The sequence below is a fragment of the Phalacrocorax aristotelis genome, chromosome 3, assembly GCF_949628215.1.
Source record: "Phalacrocorax aristotelis chromosome 3, bGulAri2.1, whole genome shotgun sequence".
NCBI classification, from domain to species: domain Eukaryota; kingdom Metazoa; phylum Chordata; class Aves; order Suliformes; family Phalacrocoracidae; genus Phalacrocorax; species Phalacrocorax aristotelis.
The window spans coordinates 105,117,061-105,136,133 of record NC_134278.1 but is presented as its reverse complement, the minus strand read 5'-3'; the positions used below and the strand labels follow the sequence as shown (position 1 = coordinate 105,136,133).

Sequence of the window (19,073 nt, the reverse complement as noted above, 5' to 3'; positions counted from 1 at the left end):
TCATAGCAGCTTTAAAATGCGCAGGCCTTCGCTGTTGCTACTTGCATTCAGTGATCACTGTTAGAAAACAATTTGAAAAGGTGGGTGTGTGTGTGCGTGCTTGTGTTCCTATTTTAGGGTAGAAAGTGTGCCATATTGGGCTGAATTGCCTTCACCCCCCTCAAAAAAACCCAAACCCCCAGGAGCCGTTTGGGCGGAACTGAACGCTAAACTGCTCCGTGATCCTTCTGTACATCTTTTCAAGTGAATGGGTTATCATCAGGGCAGCATCGGGACGGGCTCCTTTTCTTTTACAAAACTCAGATTTTCCGTGGCATCGGGAAAATGGTTTTGGATAAAAGATCTGACGGGGCCGTTACCCCCTCAACCCCCTCCCCAATACCTGCCGCCCCTCCGGCCGCGCTCTCCTCGCAGCCCGCCCCTGGCCGCACCGCACCGTGGGGCTCTCCTAGTACTTGAGCTTTGCGGCGGGAGGGGACCCCTGATGCGCCCCCACAGCCGCGCCCGAGCCGCCGGTGCTCAGAGCTCCCTCGCGGCCGGTCGCCCCGCCCTGCCGTGGGCGACGGCCTCGCGGGCCAATCACGAGCTGCCTCCGCCCCGCCCTTGCGCTGCCACCTCCAATGGAGTTTGAATGCTTCCGAACCAGCCAATCTCGAGGGCAGGCGGCCCGGCGCTGCGCCCTCATTGCTAACGAGGCGAGGTTCGCATGGCCAGCGGCGTCGTGGCGGGGCCAATCAGCGCGCTAGGGCGCCCTGTTGCTCGGGCGTGCACTAAACGGCCGCCGGGGCAGCGGCAGCTTTGAATTGCGCCGGGGAGCGCGGTGTCCGGCCGAGGTAGGGAGACTGACTGACTGACTGACTGACTGACTGACTGACTGACTGACTGACTGACTGACTGACTGACTGACTGACTGACTGACTGACTGACGCCGGACCCCTGTCGGTGTTTACCAGTGAGTGAGCGAGGGGTGGGCCAGGGGGCTCGGGGCGCCCGCCCGCCTCTGCGGGGCCGGGGCTGTCAGGCAAGGCGGGCGGGCTGGCGCTGCGGTGCCCCGGGCGCCTCACAGTGCTGTCCGGTAACGCCGTGACGGAGCGGGTGAGCGCCCTTGGTTAGGGCGCGGGGCGCTGCTCTCTCCGCCCATGGTTGAGCCCAGTGAGGTTCGTGAGCCCCCTAGTTCTGCGTGGGCTCTGCCTCTCCGTCCTTGGCCTCCGGTTTTACTTATTTTGAGGGCATTTTTCTCTCACGAATAATCCCCGAGCTGTACTGCTGTCCCGAGGAAATAAGCCCGTGCCAGATCCTTTAAAGGCGGAGTCATTGCAACAAGATAAAAGGAAATCGAATGAGTGCGTCAAACTTGTATTTAAGGGCTGAGTGTCGTACAGCAGTTCCTGCCAGTAGAGAGCATTCTCAGTGCCCCGAGCTCGGCAGTATTGGTCTGAAAAACTTCTGTAAAGAAAGAGGTGTATCTGCCACCTAACACAAAGCCATAGTTTCCATAAGGCTTTCTAGTTAAACACCCCTGGAATATAATGCACTCGTAAGTGCTTGTGACTTTTTGCAATGTAAACATCAAAATAAGATGTGGAGAGAAAGTTTCTGAAATAGGGCAGTCAAATGCAATTATAACAATAACTGGGTTTATATTCTTAGGAGATTTGATTTTCATGAGGTTTTTAAATCTCATCTTAACTGGACTAGTGTGTCAAAATAGGACCTAATATTAAAAGTTGCTGCTTGGTGTTTGGATCAGAAAGCCTGCATGGTTGTGAAATACTGTAGTCTAATCACTGCTAAGATTTAAAATGCAATTTATTTAAAAGGGAGTTTTATTTAATCTCTTTTAAGGTCTAATTGTAGCTGTCTCTGTGTTTCAGAAATAGTACTATCCATTTTGTATTAAACAAGAATCCTGTCAATATGAGCTGGGCTGTGGAGGAATGGAAAGAAGGCCTCTCCCCCAGAGTCCTTCAGAAGATTCATGAGCTGGAAAGTCAAGTAGACAAGCTTAAAAAGGAACGTCAGCAAAGGCAATTCCAGCTGGAGTCTTTGGAGGCAGCTTTGCAAAAACAGAAACAGAAGGTAACATTGGTTCTGTGGTCATTCCCTATAATGCTGTTCTCCATGCCAAACACAATTATAAAGATTTATTATCTGGTTGTCGTTAGGGGGTGAGTTAGTGTTTTCTTTCTTCCTGCTGACTGACCAAAAAGGTGGCATGGAAATAAAAAGTGCTTATCTTACTTCATACTCACCATCTTGTCCCTTCTGTTTAGTTCTCATTGACTCTTAATAGAATTCCTGCCTCCTATCTGTGTTTGGCATAATTGTCAATCTCGAGATGTCTGTTTACTTTGAGGCTTTCCTACATTTCTTTAAGATTAGGAAAAACAAATTACTCTATTGTTTTGCCTGTTAAAAATATTGATAATGACTAGACCTGTTTTGTATAACAGAACTGCACAGTTGACAGCCTCTTACTGTTTCACTTTGCCTGCAGATACCTATCATCTTTTACTTAGTTTATGTAATTCTCTAGGTTGTTTTCCTTGTAGAGACTGTATTTTGGGATTTGGTTTTCTTTTTCTTTTTTGGGGGCTGTAATTCTATACCTGATCTGGCTCTACCCTGTCAGCCCTCTAGCCAAGAAACCAGAGACCTTCTTGGTCAGGGTCTTACCATGCTTCAGATGAGAAGCGATTCATTTGGTTGAATTTTATTTTGTAGTGTTTGAATAAAGCTTAGAGGCAATTTACAAAGGTGGCCTTTTATTCCCTCTAGGCTGCTACAATTTTCTAGCAAAACGTAAGCCTAATAGTTTTCTTTGAGTTTCTTATTGTGAGTTTCCGGGTATTTCAACCATCCAGTGGAACTGCTGTGCTTCCCAAACAAAAAGAAGGGGTGCACTTGAATAGGTGTGCTTTAAAACTTTCATAAGCAGCAGCTAATACTCACTACTTTTCAGACAAAATAATAATGTTGTGCAAAGATGTAGCCTGACTGTAGCCTGCCCCTCAGAAGCTGGAGGGGAGGAGAAGGACAACTCTACTGCCAGGCCCTATTTCCAGTTTCAAAGCCATGACTCTTCATAATCATTGTGCATTCTTTGTTTAGTGAGTCAAGGTATTCTGGTTGCTAAAGTTGATAGGCTGCAAAGAGAAGTGAGATGATCAGTGAAGAATGCAGACTAGTGTGGATTACTAGTATTTAAGTATTAATTTTTTTTATGAGCTTGTGTCCAGTTAATAAATAAAAAATGTTAATGTCACTGAGTTGGATTTTAGGAAATGTGGTTTTGTTCACACTCAAAAATATTTAAACTGTGTATATCTGAGATTTTCAGTGCTGTCAGGATTTTGAACTGCTAGGAAGAAACTAACAGTATGTAAACTTTGTGTTATTTAAAATAATAATAATTGCACAGAAGTGTAGAGAGGACTACAGAGATTTTTTGAAATGGTCTATATTCCAACTAGGTTGAAAATGAAAAAAATGAAGCTGCAACACTAAAAAGAGAGAACCAGAGCTTGATGGAATTGTGTGATAGTCTTGAGAAAGCAAAGCAGAAAATTTCACATGATCTTCAAGTAAAAGAATCTCAAGTCAACATTCAGTCAGGGCAGCTGAATTCCAGCAAGAAAGACATTGAAAGGCTTGAACAAGAGCTGAAAAGGTGAGGACTTGCTGTATGTCTCTAACCTATGTATAATGGTTATTTTTCTCATGTTTTAATCATTTAATGAGCTCTGAATGGTCTTTTACTTTTTCTTCACCTCATAATTTGTTCAGATTTTGTGACCAAAACATAAAACATTTGGCCTGTTTTTACATACACACATGCATGTATGGACTTACACATAAATCTGTGTGCCATTTGAAGCAGTTAGCACCTATAGTTCCTGTTTAATTTGGGAGAATTCTACAGTGTCATGTGAAAAGGGATGAAAAGGGAGCCTTTCACTCTATGGTTTTTATGCCAAAAAAAAACCAAACCAAAAAAACCTAGCACAACTGGGTCACTTGGCAAAAGTAACCTGCAAAGAGCTTGGAGTTGTAAGGAAAGTACACGGACAATTCAGTCTGTAAGATCAAGTCTAGCAATTATATATGATTGCTGGAAGAAGGAGGCATGAACATCTTTAGGAATGGAAGAAGCAGCTGCCAAAACCAATGATGCTGTGACTGAATCACTGACTCCAGTTGCTTTGGTAAAGTAGTGCCTAATTCATAACACCTCAACTTGTAAACACTGTTATTACTGAGTCAGTATGTGGGTACTGTCTGTAGGGGTGGAATGCAATTCATAGAATAAAAGAATCTTCTGTAATGCAGACACATCTAAAATCCTTCATCTGAGGGTGCTATACAAATGGAACAGTTGCCCAGAGTGAAGCGAATGTTGTCATGTGATAAACTTGCTGTTGTACTAGAGGCACCCTCCATTCTTGAATAAAAGTATTTCTGAAACTTTGTGTGTGTCACTAAGGCCAAACAACCTGCCTTTGCAATAAACCGTTGTGTTAGTACTAGTGATGCAGAATTACTGTCACAGAGAGGGGTGAGTCTGTGGTACCAGGTTTCTTAATGGTTTGGGTTAGTGGGTGGTTGGTTTTGTTTTGTTTTGTTTTCATGGCCTGAGGTATGTCTGCTTTCTTTAACTTTTGGATGGCATATCTCATACATGTCCTGATAGAAACAAATAAAGAAGAAGCTCTGATGGTCTTTGTGGCTTTGCCCATTCCCCCCACCCCAGGAAAACTAAAGACAGTTGAAGAATTTGACTGCTGTGAGAAGAGTTTCAACAAAAATGTCAAATTTCAAGACATTTCAAAAAACAATTTATGGCATGTAGAAACACCAGCTTTGTGTAAGGAGTAGCTTAGATCTATCAAAGAAGAATCTAGTGAAATTCAACAGGGTTGATAGAGAAGACGTGAGCGTTGTCAAATGTTGAGCCAGAGAGATTGTGGGCTAAGGATATGTGTTCCATTTATCCATTCCCAAAATTAAGTCCGGTTTACTGAATTATCTTCTTTCCATTATATTACTTTGTATAGCTGTCTGCTACAAAAGATCATCAGTTACTACATGTAGCTTGATCTTGACAATCAGTTTTGGTTTGTCTTTGGTTCTGTTTTGTTTTATGCTGATAACTGTTCATTTACCACTTCATAGCAACTGACAATCCACTGGGAGAGAAGTTCTTGGTGTTGTGCTGTAAAAGGGAGGGGGAAATGGAAAGGCAAGTTGTGGGGTCACTAATGTGATGGGCTGCAGTCTGGAACCATTGGCTTATCAACCTGTGTCCACTGGGCAGGACAAAAGTTGTTCTATAACCTTCAAACTAGTTATCTGGTTTCATTGGATGAGCTTGTAATTCTTCATGCTTACAAAAGTCACTGGAATGGATGGTCTGCTGTGGTGTTTTGGGTAGTAATGTAAATGGTACACATGAAAAATACACTGTCCGGTGGAGGGTATTCCCTTCCATTTTCATGGTGTACTCGTAGGTTTCTGAAAGTGTGCAGTATCAGAACATAGATAAAAGTAGTATGTTTCCTACCATAAAGATGTTTACTAAAGAGTAAGAGTTTTATGTTATCAGTGCTTGTAGTGATTTGGGTGTGTTTAGTTGGACTACAGCTTCATACAGTGAGGTCTTCAGCAGTTCTGATTTTCGTCTACTTTGTGTTTGGTTTTTAGCTTTGACTCCTATGTAACTGATCAAATATGTTGAAACTCTAAATAAAATATATGCATATTTTTGTGTTATAGTACCTAAAAATTTTCGATGGACGTATCTTGACTTGATCTTTCAGTTCTTGGAATCATGTAATTGTGTATTTCAGGCTCTTAAAAATAATTAACCTTCTAGTTTCCATTACTAATTTCTGCTGCTGCTTCTTTCCTAAACAGGTACAAATGCGAGCTTGAGAGAAGTCAGCAAACATTGACTGCAGGAGACTTATCATTCAGTGGCACTCCACAGAAAAGTTTTACTGCTCCTTTAACACCAGTTCAAAGTCATAATGGTAAATGATTTTTGTCTTCATCTAGCGCAGGTAGTTAACTGTCAGTTTCTTGGAAGGTGGAAGAGTATTTTGAACACTAATTACACTTGTAGTGAGTCGCCTAGGCCCTATTATGACCTTTTTATGAGAATAGCTAATTCATAGCACTATAGGTTCCAAGTTTAAAAATTATTAACATACATTGAACACTTACTGCAAATATTACATCTTTTCAGCACTACATTGATGGGCGTGGAATAGTAATAGGAATGTCCATCAACAGACTGCAGAAATGTTCTGAATGTGTGTTCCTAGTCATATAATGAAAATAAAATTTCTTCCTTTATGTACCACAGTACTTTAACTTTAGTTAAATAAAGTTAACTTTAGTTAAAGTTCAGTCAACGGTCATATATGTTCTTCAGAAAATTATTTTCTTATTCAGACTACTATTGTGTATGATATTCTGCACAATTTATGCACTGTATCCATTTCAAAGCATCACTTCTATCTCCAAATTAGTGACATCAAATAGATTTAAATATTTGAATGAACTGGAAAAGCGAAAGGAAGTTTCTTTAACTGGAGAACTGTTCTGTAGCCAGACACCTTTATTCTGTCTATGCTGAAAACTTTGATAGGTTCAACATTACACAAGCTGTTTACCTCTTTCTTTGCTGTGAACAAACTTCCAGTGAGTTTGACATCTCAATCTTACTCCAATGAGAAATCTGAGATACTTTCTTGCACTCTTGTTCCTTTTAATTTCTTTAGATATATCTGAAAAGGGGAACAGTAGTGGCAGCGTTAAGCATTCCACTAAGTGTGGCACTCCCAAAATGGGAATTAGATTAAAGTGATTTAAATAACTGTATTTAAAATGGTATTGCTGGGGAGGTTTTTTCCTTTGAAAGCTGGAGTCTTAAATTCTTTAGGAACATAGAATATCGCAAGTAGGAAGGGACCCAAAGATCTAACTCCCTGCTCCTTGCAGGACTGCCTAAAACTATATCGTATGACTAAGAGCATCATCCAGATGCTCCTTGAACTCTGAAAGGCTTGGTGCCATGACCACTCCTCTGGGGAGCCTGTTCCAGTGACTGACCACCCTCTCAGTGAAGAACCTTTCCCTAATGTCCAGTCTGAACTTCCCCTGACACAGCTTCATTCCATTTCCTCACGTCCTTTCACTGGTCACCAGAGAGGGGAGATCAGCACCTCCCCCTCCGCTGCCCCCCTTGAGGAAGTTGTAGCTTGCAATGAGGTCACCCCTCAGCCTTCCTTTCTCGAAGCTGAACAAATCAAGTGACCTCAGCCATTCCTCTCAAGTCTTGCCCTCGAGACCTCTCACCATCTTGGTTGCCCTCCTCTGGACACACCCTAAATAGTCTGATGTCCTTATATTGAGGTGCCCAAAATGGCATACAGTACTCCAGGTGGGGCCATGCCAGTGCAGCGCAGGGGGGAGAAATAATTTTCCTGAGAGAGTTGTAGAATTACATACAAATTCAAGAAAAGGGAAGGAAGATTTTTGTTTTGGGCTAGTATGCTCCTCTTACAATTTCAGCGGAAGAATCCTAACTAAATTCTTTGTCCAATTCCTATTGCATTTGAAAGGAACTCAAGGAAAAGATCTAGCCTTATTTTCTGTTCATTTCTTAGTAATATTCATGCTATTGGGCTGCTGGTAGGAAAACTTTTTTTAAAAATTATATAATCTGTACATATGTGTATATATAATGTAAAACATCTATGCTGTATATGTCTTTTTACATGTATATATATTATGTATATACAGGTTTTTTTGAGAGAGGGAGATATTAAAAAAATAAAATTCTCGCATTGGATCCTTACTTTTAACAGTTGTGTTCTCATTCTAATGTCAAGTTCCAGATATCCCAGCAGTGTACTTTTGAGGTCCTAAATTACTGAACCTATTGTATATATAGTTGTTTCTTCCTCATGGCATGGTCTGACGCTTAGGATAGCTGTTCGTTTTTATCATTCCTGTGATAGTAATAGGCTAGAAAAGATTACCTATGTACTAAGTTAGACCATGAAGACGTGTTCATCATGTTTTTGTAGATGCTAAGTTTGAAGAACTAGAAGAAAAATACAAGAAAGAAGTACAGGAAAGAAAAAAGCTAGAATTAGAACTCAAAACCATCCAGGTTAAGGTAAGTGTCTCTTGAGAATGGTATGTGTGATATCTAAGAAAGTAACTGCTGAGTGAACTTGGGAAAATGGAGTGGAAAATGAGTGAAATGTATTCTACATCACTTAAAGTATACTTTAGAAAAAAGATAATTAATCTGTGTTTACTGCCATTCAGAAGTAATCTTGAAGAGTCCAGAAAAGCCAGGATAATTGAATAGGAAAGAAGGACATTAAAAACAAGAACACATTGGAGCTTGGAAAGGATTGGTAAAGAGAACTGTGCTATTCAGCATATTCATTAGTGATCTGAAGAAGAGTTGAATAATATGGTTGAAGACCACACAGTATTTTGTAATACTAAATAATTGCAATAATTAAGATGATAAGTGAAAATTAGTGTTTAAAAAAAATAGTGAAGTAATGCATCTGGAGAACAAGCTGAGCAATGCATACCTGGTACATTCAGGCTCCAAATTTAATGAAATTATTCTAGGAAGCAGTTTAGTAACTGTTGTGGCTAGTTCTCTGAAAAATTCAATGTGTTCAGCAATGATGAAAAAGAATTTTTTAGGAAAAGAATTAAGAACTAATGAGAAAATAATCTTTGCCTGTATATAGCCAAATGGCTTTCACATCTTGACTATTGCTTGCAAATTCTGTTCATCTCATCTCCAAACAGATATGGTAGAAGTGGATGGTACAAAGATGAGTGAGGATCAAGGGAGGAAACAGGGAATGTTCATCTTCCTGTTTTTCATAGAGCAGAATTACAGTACCAGCTCTGTGAGAACAAAACCTATTTTATTTCACTGTGCTGTGTTAAATGGCAGAACGGTTTGTCACAGAGTATTGTAAAGAGGCCAAGATGCAAACAGAAGCAAAAGAGAAAGTACATCTAAAGTATTTCAGTAAAAAAGATTATTATTAATTCCCCTTAATTTCCTGGATTCAAACTTTTGTCTCAGAAAATCAGTGAATTTAAATGGCGTGTAAGGGGAATGATTATTATATACATGGTTAAGTTTTTATGCTCTTTAGCTATAAACAAAGTACTTTATAGGATTGGACACAGCATTCTGGACTATATAGGTTTCTGGTCTTAGTATAGCTATTCCTACATAACAACATATTCTCTGGTTGGACTGAGAAGTTGCACTGGGTATTACCTGGTTTGGGGCTTCAGTTTAAAAAAAAAAAATAAAATCAAATGAGATACATTTGAAAATCCAGTTAAAAATATAATAGGGGCTTTACTGTTTGAGGGTTTTTTTCACTTAAGTAGGAGGAAAAAACACCTAGTATTTTGGCTGTGTACATTTTTTCCATAGAAGAGGTAGGAAGCTGGTACCTGGCATATTTTATTATTGCGGTTCTGGGGTGTTCTGTGTGTGTAATTGGAATAAATGACTCTGTTCTGATTTTACCTGTAGAAGAACTAAATGTGGGTCAGATATCAGATATGTTAGTCCAGACTTCTATATTTCTTGCAGCTTATATTTCTTGCAGCTTACTTGTGTCAGCACTTGCCTGTAAAAATGTAGGCTTTGATTTTGAAAAATGTAGGAGGTAAGTGATGGGATCTCTCTGGAAAAAGACAAAAATCTGGGTATGTTACTTACAAAGATACACTGTTCGAACTACTCTTTTGGAGATCTTGGTTTGTGTTTATAAATATCAGCTATTCTTGGATACTTGGGCTAAAGTTATTTATGTAGTATAAAAATTATACGAATCAGTAGTTTGCACTGGTGGATGATACGATGTTATAAAAATGTTGAAATGACCACAACCTGTTATCTACTTACTAATAGACTGTTTTGTAATATGTTGGATAATGAGGTGTATAAAAAGAGATCCTTTTTTTTTCTTGCGCACAGAAAATAAATCAGCCTCGCCCTCAAAGCACTTTGAGTCACAGGGAGATTGCTCGGCATCAGGCTTCCTCGTCCGTGTTTTCATGGCAACAAGAAAATACACCATCTAGAAATCAAGAAACACCTGCAATAGGAAGTTGTACAACATCCTCCTTTCCATGGGAAACAGAAACAAATTCTAGTGTAATATTAGAGAAGAACGAGTTCAACAACAGCTTTGCTGAGAATTGGAATTCCTCACTTGTGATCCAGCTAAGAGCACAGAACCAAGGTATCGGATATATTTCTTTAAAACACAAAGGCAGTCTCCTGTATGGTTTCATGAAACCTGGTGGGTGGATAGAAGAGAGGTATTGAAAGATACCTGGTTTTGCCTTTGGCAGCTAGCCCAGTTGGCTGCTGTTGTGGGTATTTTCAATGCTCAGCCAGTACATAGAGACTAGCCACAAGCTGTTATCTTTTACATAAGGGGTGTGAGAGTTGGAAGAGAGGAGTTTGTATTTTTGGGGTGGGTAGGGGTCATTGTATAAAAGGAAAATGGCCTTCTCCAATAGTTCTATTGCTCATGGCACAATTCTTTTAGAGTTAAAAAACTCTTCAGGACTTCATTACATCTCTCTGTTAAATTCAATTTTATCACATCCTTAATTTTGTATGACTCTTGAGATTTATGGCTGAGAAATACCTGTGTTAAAAATTTGTTGACTGAACATGCTTAATGTATAACCGAGTTGGTCCATAATGGATGTTACTGGAAGCACAGAATTGAAGTATGATGCAAAAAGTACAATGAAAAAGCAAGGTATGGTCTAGTATTGCGCATATTGATATGAAGAAATACTCCTGATATCTGATAGTCAGAAGACAGCAAATGGTTTTTTGTGGATTTGGTGAACGCTTACTTAAGCCTAGTATTTGGACAAGCTATTTCACTGAAGTCTTCTTGTAGGACTGTTTTACAAGTTCCTGTACTCTCCAAGCTGTTTATTGAAATACCTACATGTAAAACTTCAATCTAGGCAGCATTTTCAACTGGGAAGCCATCTAAAGTCAGCATCAGGAAGACAGTTTTTTGTCGGTTTCTCTTTTTTTTTTTTTTTAACTAAAAGAATTAGCAGATAATAGTAGTTCTGCCTAACAGTCCCTATAACTGACTAATGTTTTCTACTGTAAAATTGTATAGTGATTTTGGAACATGAACTCTTACTGATGTATATGGTTACAGGATCACTTGGTTTCACTTTATATGTATGCTGCTTTGGGACAGGGAAAAGATTAAAATACAAAATACTGCGTTTACACACGCCTAACAGCTGAAAAGCCTCTTGGATGCAGAGACTCACAGTTGCCCCAAACAAATGTTTGTAGTGGATATCTTTCCTTTTAAAAAGTAAAAAAAAATTAAAATAGATATGTCAAGTGACATGTTTCTTTGTGTCTGAAACCAGAAACAAACCAACAAAAACAAACCAGCAGAGGAGCAAATTGCCTTTGCAGCATTTGTGCCTGACTTTGTATTTTGCTGTGTTCTGATATATTATGAAGTAGAAATTATTGATTTAGAGTCAACTATCTTTCGGTCTTGATAGTTTAAGTCATTGATGTAGTAGTAGAAGAGAGTTGAAACTTTTTGTTTTAGCTTGCTGAACGTTTTACAGGGTGTCTGCCTGTGTCAGGAACATGGGTTGTTATTAGGCATATTAAATATTTTAGAATGTGTAGACACATGGAATTTTGAGAACCAGGAAGACGTACCTTTTCTAAGCAGAAAGTATCCTTAATCTTTACTGTTTTTAAAATTCAGAGTTAAGTTCCACTGTTAAAGACCTAGAACAACAACTGAAAGCTCAGGAAAAAGTAAAGAAATCCCATATGAATAAACATCAAGAGACTGAGCTGCAGGTGGACAGAATGAAGTTGGAATTAACAGAGAAGGATAAAGTTCTGAACAAAACCAGAGATAAACTGACTCAAATGAGAACACAACTTGATCAAGCTGCCACACAGGTAAAGTGTTGCATCACACATCTTCTGACTGTCCTTACAATTCATTCTCAGTATTAATGTGTGTTAGTTTTCAGCCATTTTAGTAAGAACCAAGATTGTCAGATAAGTTTCTTGAGCATTTGCTGAGGATCAAGTTTTGAGAAGTACATGGTAGTTTGATATGTATTACCTGTAAAAATGTAAATACTTGTAAGCAGTCGCCCATTGTCTGGGAGGTTCTTATATCACTTGAAGAAATATTTTTCATCCTCAGGCAAGATTGACTGGAATACTGAAAAATGTTTTCTGACCAAGTTGCATAGAGCAACAATGACATCTGGTGGCAAGTTCTGACCTTAAATAGACTCTGTGATGCAACTTTGGCTGAAAATCAGTATCTGTTGCTTATACTACAGGATGTTGTGGGGGCATAGTCTAGTCTTTGGACTGTAAATTACTTGTGTAAAATAAAATCTAGGTAAAAATGCCATGCAAGATTGAGAATGTGTGTAGTTTCTAAATGGGATTTCATGACCTAAACCTAAGGAGTTTGGATTCATAGTAAAAAAGCAATAGGATAGTACTATTTGCTTAGTCAAGAATTTACAGAGTATATTTAAATAAATGCATATAAAAACATGAAATTGTTCAGATTTTTTATCTTAATCATGCAAAGAAGAGAATGCCAGTGTTTAAAATAATTTAATTCAAACCGCAGAAGTTAACAAGTGGGAGTTTTCTCTTCTTGATTAATCAAGTTGCGTTACCTTCCTAAAGTCCTTCTTCACAGCATTTGACAAATTTGAAAGTAGTGCACAGACATCATAATTCCTTGAATCTTTGTATTTCCACCTATCTTTTTACTTTTTTTCTACTACTTTGATTCATCTACAGGATAGGAAGAAAGATGTTTCTGTGTGTACCTTCTCAGGTTAATTGTTATCCATCTTTTTCAGCAAGTTTCTACATGTTACCCAAGTATATTGGAAAACTGCTGTTTCCCACAAGTCCTGTTTTGGTCCTTGAAAAATAAACCTTTGCATGTTGAGGGCTAATCAGTCTTCCTTTTGAGAGAGACAGCAACATTCAGCTATTGCTAGCTGTGTAGGAACTGGTTTAGGGGAAATATTTAATGGGAGTAAGGTAAAATCATATTCTTGACACAGTCCATTGACTACATAAAGGAACTGTCATCACAGTGAGTTTGTGGGAAGGCAGCTGACCCAATCTAACAGCTCCATTCCTCTGAAAAAGTGTTCCTTTCCATTTATTTGATTCCCCAAATGACCTGATTCAACTTCTGAAATGGTTAGGATATTACGTATTTAATTTTGCCTTGTTAATTTTCTATGGGCTTAAGAGAACGGAATTGTTTTACTAAGGAATCAAAGGGGCATTAAATCCAACGCAAGAGAAGGGGCAAGGTTATATAGCTAGAAACATGCGTGGGGAAGGATGAGGACAACTAGGACTGACTGGCCCCATTTGAATTGAGGTGCAGCCCATCCTTAGGGTGCAGTGTGGCATCCATCTTGTCCCAGAAGGTTTCTTTGGCCCTGCCATCTGAAGGCTGCTCCTTTCTGTTCTTTCTTTCTCACACTGGGATTGGATCTCTGCCTGCCCACTGGGCTTTGGGTATAGAACTGCATTGAGATTCTGGATTTTAGTTTCCTGCCTTGTAGCCTGGATTTAATTTTGGCATGTCCCTTGTGCACTTCTCTGTCACTGGCACTACTCACAGACCTCGACCACAGTACCTCCTCTGTGTTCTCAAGTATTTTCACATCTTGTGAGGTCTGCAGCCTTTCTGCAGGCAAATTTCCATGTGATCTTACAGGAGGTCATGATCCCTCCAGTCTGTGCCTAATAACCAGGCATTCCAATACTACTACCTGCTTCTTATTTTTTTGACACAGATGGACTATTGTTTCACTAACTCATTGCACAGCCCTTATTGATGGAAAAAAAGCCAGTTCTGTTCACCCTTTGCCATTTTTCTTACCACCTGGAAAAAAAAATATTGTGCATATTTTGCATTAATAGATTGTTTTTGGAATAAAAGTGTGTTTTTCTGCTCAGGGAGTTAGGTGGACATTGCTTCACTCTCTCCAGTAGCGTAATATTAACATAACGAACTGAATTAGATAACAAGCTGACATACTCTTAACATGGTGGTTAACCTAGAACATAGGCTACTGATTTTTTTTTTTTAAATTGTGAAAAACACTCTCCTGTTGTTGTTAAAGTACGCTAAGATAATTGTCGCCTTTTTTCTTGTCCAAATCTGTGTGCTGAATCAGTCTGAAATTCAGTGGAATATCCAGTTATTTTCAGTGTAAACATGAAGCTGTTTAGCAGTTGGTCATTCTTTAGTTCATAGCAACCTGAGGTACTGAAAATATGATCTATTTTTAGTGTCAGATACAGTACGTTTCTGGAGACTGTCAAAGACACTTATTTTCTGAAGATGTTTTTATTATTTTTTGTGTCTATGCATGTGTGTATATATATACATGCCTAACTATACCTATATATAAAAGTATATATATTTTTTACATATATGTGTGCATATTATCACTAACATAAGTAAGTATGAATTTAGTACTTTGGATTGCTAAGAATTTATATGGTGCCGGCTAAAGTTATGCTGTAGGTTATAGGAGTTCTAGAACAATTGTAGTAGGTTAAATCAGTCTTTTTGTATGAATGCATATAAATTTAAATAAAATGTCATTTGTGCTTTTAACACTTGTGATTGATAACTAAATGATTTTAGGTCCAAATGATGGAGCAAAAGGTGAAAAGATTGTCAGAAGAACTGAATTGCCAGAGACAAAATGCTGAGAGCACTCGTCAGTCTTTAGAACAGAAAATAAAGGCAAAGGAAAAGGAATACCAACACGTAAGGCAAAAACAACTTCCTAATTTTGACTTCCTAAGGAGATGAAATCACATGTCTCGTTTTGTGTATCTGCTTTTGAGTTAATTGCAATCACATTTGATAGAGAGGTAAAAGTTGCAAAAGTAATTGAACAACTGAAAGCAAACATTCTAGTAGAGGGAGAGGCTGTTGGAGAGATGCAGAATTATGTTGGTATTCGCTAGACAATAGAGAATGTGTGCGAGACACCCCATTGAGACACAAATCCATGAGAAACTAGGCTTCATTGTTCACGGAATTATGTATATGTGAGTTCAAACTTAATAACTGACTCAGTTATTTCAGTGGAATATGAGTTAATTTTTCATGTGTCTCGCACACAAGAAAATAATTTTTTCAGGATTATTCTAATTTTGGTTCATGCTCAGAAGATGGTAAAATATGGGATTAACATAAGTGTCTTTTGTTTCCTTTGTGCCAGCTCTTGCAGAGAGACAAAGTGTAGCAGTATCCCAGGAACTTTCCTGGAGTGAAGTTAGCTTTAATACTGATTTGCATTAGGTCTAAACTCTTTGTGGTTTTCTTTTTAAGCTTAATAACAGAATCGGTGTTAGGAAATGTGAGACATAGATTTGGAAGTGATAGAAATGGCTTTCAGATGGGCATTTTGAGTTTGCTTTGGGGATTGGGTAAGTGCATTGCCCTGAAGAAGACTGCTGTTGTGTCAGATGTTTAACCTGAAATGTTTTCATCAGTGTATATCCAGAAGGTTAAAATAATTGGCAGAGGAATTCTGCTGGAGTGGGCGATTAACAGTGCTGCTACCAATGCTTTTGAGTGAAAAAGTGGTTTCACAAAGTCTGTTGGTCTAGATGCTAACTCAGGATCTCAGAGATACTGACCCTTGTCTAGAAATGGTAAATAAGAAGAACTGATCTTTGTATTTGAATAGTTGTAGCATGAAAAACCCACTGTTGAAAGGTTCAAATATAGCAGTCATTGTATTAATCAAAAGCTGAGTTGAAGGTCTTCTGTCTTGGTTTCTCCACACAACCCTAGTCCATACTGGCAGCGGAATGCCTGATGTCAGTCCCATCCACCCCTTGGGCACTGGCACCCTATTCAGTGGGCTCACTTATGAATACAGTATTTCTGAGATATTCTTTCAGAGAAGCAGCACGTCATCTTCCACATGGGTTGTTTGTTGCTACAGTTTGTCTCAGTAGCTGATAGTTTGGATGTCAGTTTAGGTGCCATGCACAGGAACTCCTGTGAAGCAAGATTTGTTTTCAGTTAGAAACAAAAAGACCTTCATAAGACTAATGTGTAAATTCACATACTGTCGTTCTAGGTTGTTCAGCAAGGCCATTAACTGTGAAGAACTCTTTGTAGGTTTTTTTTCTGTAATGTTTGTGACCTGTGAGTTGTTATAGGCTTTTATGAAGTTTGTTTATTGTTCATTTATTTGTAGGATTTCGCTGTCAAGTCCAATTTAAAGGCTCTGTTTTACACATTCTGGCATCCAAAGTTGTGTAATATTTTGGAAATTCTGATCTGTGTGTTTTCCTCAGGGAGGGATTCTTCCCTTCTGTGAAACCTAAATACTGCTGCTGGTCCTACTGAATTCCATCCCGTAAAGCCTTGCTGGTGGGTTCCTTATTACATTTCTGCTTCTAGAAGGCAGGTGAGATCCAGGAATGCATTTCATCAACTTTCAGAAAGGCCTGATAACCTCCAGGCCTTGTTCTGAGATGGTAGCACAAGCTAGTTTGAGTTGCAGCTGCGTCAGGGCATAATTTCCAATGTCCTCTCTCAAATTTTATTTAAATTTTTCCATCCAAGTTTCAAATTGAAAAGGTGAGATTCATGTCACCTTACTTCAGACATCTGAAACCTAGGTGTCAGTCTAAGCTTGTTACTTAGGCCTCTACTTTACTCTGCAGAGACAGAGGCACCTTCAGAAGGCAGGTTATTCTAGATGCCTTAGATGTGGGTCTTCACTCTGGGGCTGGGTGTTTGCCTGCTGGCAATGGAAGGAGCCTCCACTTTTAGCTTAGATGTGCATAACTCATTTTTTGAAATCTAAAACTAAAGGAAGCACTTCTTTTGTTTTGAGCATTTGTCTAAAGAAAGAAAGGTTTTCTGCAGTTTTTCTCTTACACTGTAACATGTAGGGCTTAGAAAGCACAGTCTTTTCAGTCCATCAGCTTTAAAAATAATTATTGGAATGCTTTGGGCCAGAAAGACATTGAATTCATCATTCCATTAATAAGGAGTGCACTAGGGTCCAAAGGGCCTACTTGTGTGAGTTCAGGAAATGCTCCTGACCAGAGGTTTGCCAAAGAGCTCTTTGGAGCTAATATGTACTTTACTCAGCATTAGTTACTAGTGTCAGCTACTCTGACACCCAGGTGGTGTCACATCTTCCCTTTCTAAGTTGTGTAGCACTTCTGTCACCTTCTTGTGTGAGGATGTAGTTGCAGATTTATCTATGTTGGGCTCTGTGCTGAAAAATGCTAAGTTACATGCTAAGTCAGCCTCTCTCCACCCCTCCTTCCCCCCACCCCATTTTTCCATGTTTTCTGTTTATGACAGTTCCACCCTCATCCATACTTTCCCTCATAAACAAGAGCTGTTTGTTTAAAGGATGTCATACTGGTATAGGAACTGCTTGGGCCTCTTGTGCTGTTTTTGCTCTCGAGCAGAATGTAACGGGTGCTACCATCATTTCACAGATATGACTGACTAAAATACACTGACTTGTGTGCAGGGGCTTCATGCACCCAGGAGCCAGAGCCACATTGCAGAAAATGTCAACTCTAGTTCCTTCACTGTGAACATTTCCTTTCTTCTGATGTTTTTTTTTGGTTTGGGTTTGTTGGTTGTTTTTTTTTTCCTTTTGTTTTGTTTAACTGATGACAGTACGGTACTGTGTCTTTTAGTAAAGCAGCTTGCCTGTATGAAGTAGCTTTGCCTATACTCTAAAACTAATAAGAGAAGCACAAGTGTTTTATTGCATTTGCCCCTTCACAAGGATCTTAGAATTTTTTAGTAGAGCATATTGCGACTTTTGCATGGCAATTATTGCTGATAAAAATCCTGATTTTTTTCTTCATTGCTTTTTATTACCCTCATGCCTCTTATTCTTTTACATCCTAATAAATCTCTGAAATCTCTGCAGAATCACAACTCTAAGGTCCAAAGGCATAGGAAAGGCCTCATGAGAAATGACAAGTACAGCTGTTTATCCTAATGGATGCCTACTTAGCATGGCATAAGATCGACACAAACTATATTGCCCCTCTGCAGGTTTCAGGAAGTCTGTTTTGTGCAGTTTTCATGACTGCCCTTGTAAGATTATCTTGTTGCTCGGTCCTGTGCTAGGTATTATTTTAAGACTTCTTAATTTTCCTAGAAAAATATCAATGGTAAGTAAATAAGAGCTGAATTTGTCCACTTGTAGTGTAACATAATTCTCATGTGAAAATTATCTTTAAGATTAAGAATTTTAATACCATTACTTTCACTAGTTTTAGATTAATTTCTTTTCCTTTCCTGTAATAGGAATGTTGCTGTAATGGAGTTTTTTAAGCAGATGACATAAATCGGGTTAGGGCCATTCTTGCTCATGTGCCGCTTGCAGCATGCGTCAAAGTTGTTTTAAACTGTTGGTCACTGTGTAAGACAAGTGTCTCTGAGTAGGCAGTATCTAATAAAAATCAGTTGTTATTGCTCCCATAACCAAAACAGAGACTTGTTGCAGTTTCTTTCTTTTCTGCTGTACCACTGTTTTCTAGGAACTCTCTTGTCAGCAACATTCCTTACAAACACTGGATCAGCAGTGCAACCAGATAAGAAACAAACTGAATCAGGAGCTACAGCAAGCCAAAAATGACTTCAACGCTCTGCGGGCAGAATTTGACAAAGTAGGCTTTTTCATATTAAAATATTCTACTAGAGCTGGTATTTAGTTGTCTCAGCAGTACTGCCTTAATTTAATTACACGTAAAGCAAAAAATAATTAATGTGGGGACTGGAATTAATGTTTTGTACAGTTTGTATTAGCTGTTTTGTATTTACCATGTCTCACTGAAATACTATGTATTTAAATGTGAATTACAGGCTTTTAAAAGTTTGGGGCTAGTCCATTTCCCACAGGGAAGGAGA

General features: G+C 38.9%; 1 protein-coding gene across 4 annotated transcripts in view; it reads left to right on the top strand.

The window, feature by feature from the left end:
* Positions 1-687: 687 nt before the first annotated feature.
* CENPF (centromere protein F) overlaps positions 688-19,073 on the top strand; it is a 44,008-nt gene continuing 25,622 nt past the window's right edge. Inside the window, exons 1-9 of one of the 4 annotated variants that reach the window (XM_075088902.1) lie at positions 688-833; positions 1,875-2,079; positions 3,474-3,670; positions 5,914-6,029; positions 8,094-8,185; positions 10,043-10,310; positions 11,844-12,046; positions 14,802-14,927; positions 18,704-18,832. In XM_075088902.1, the coding sequence (XP_074945003.1) occupies positions 1,918-2,079; positions 3,474-3,670; positions 5,914-6,029; positions 8,094-8,185; positions 10,043-10,310; positions 11,844-12,046; positions 14,802-14,927; positions 18,704-18,832 (1,293 nt within the window). In that variant the 5' untranslated portion in view covers positions 688-833; positions 1,875-1,917. Of the gene's footprint in view, positions 1,344-1,874; positions 2,080-3,473; positions 3,671-5,913; positions 6,030-8,093; positions 8,186-10,042; positions 10,311-11,843; positions 12,047-14,801; positions 14,928-18,703; positions 18,833-19,073 lie in introns of all 4 variants that reach the window. The other 3 variants (XM_075088899.1, XM_075088901.1, XM_075088900.1) reach the window with 3 other exon arrangements.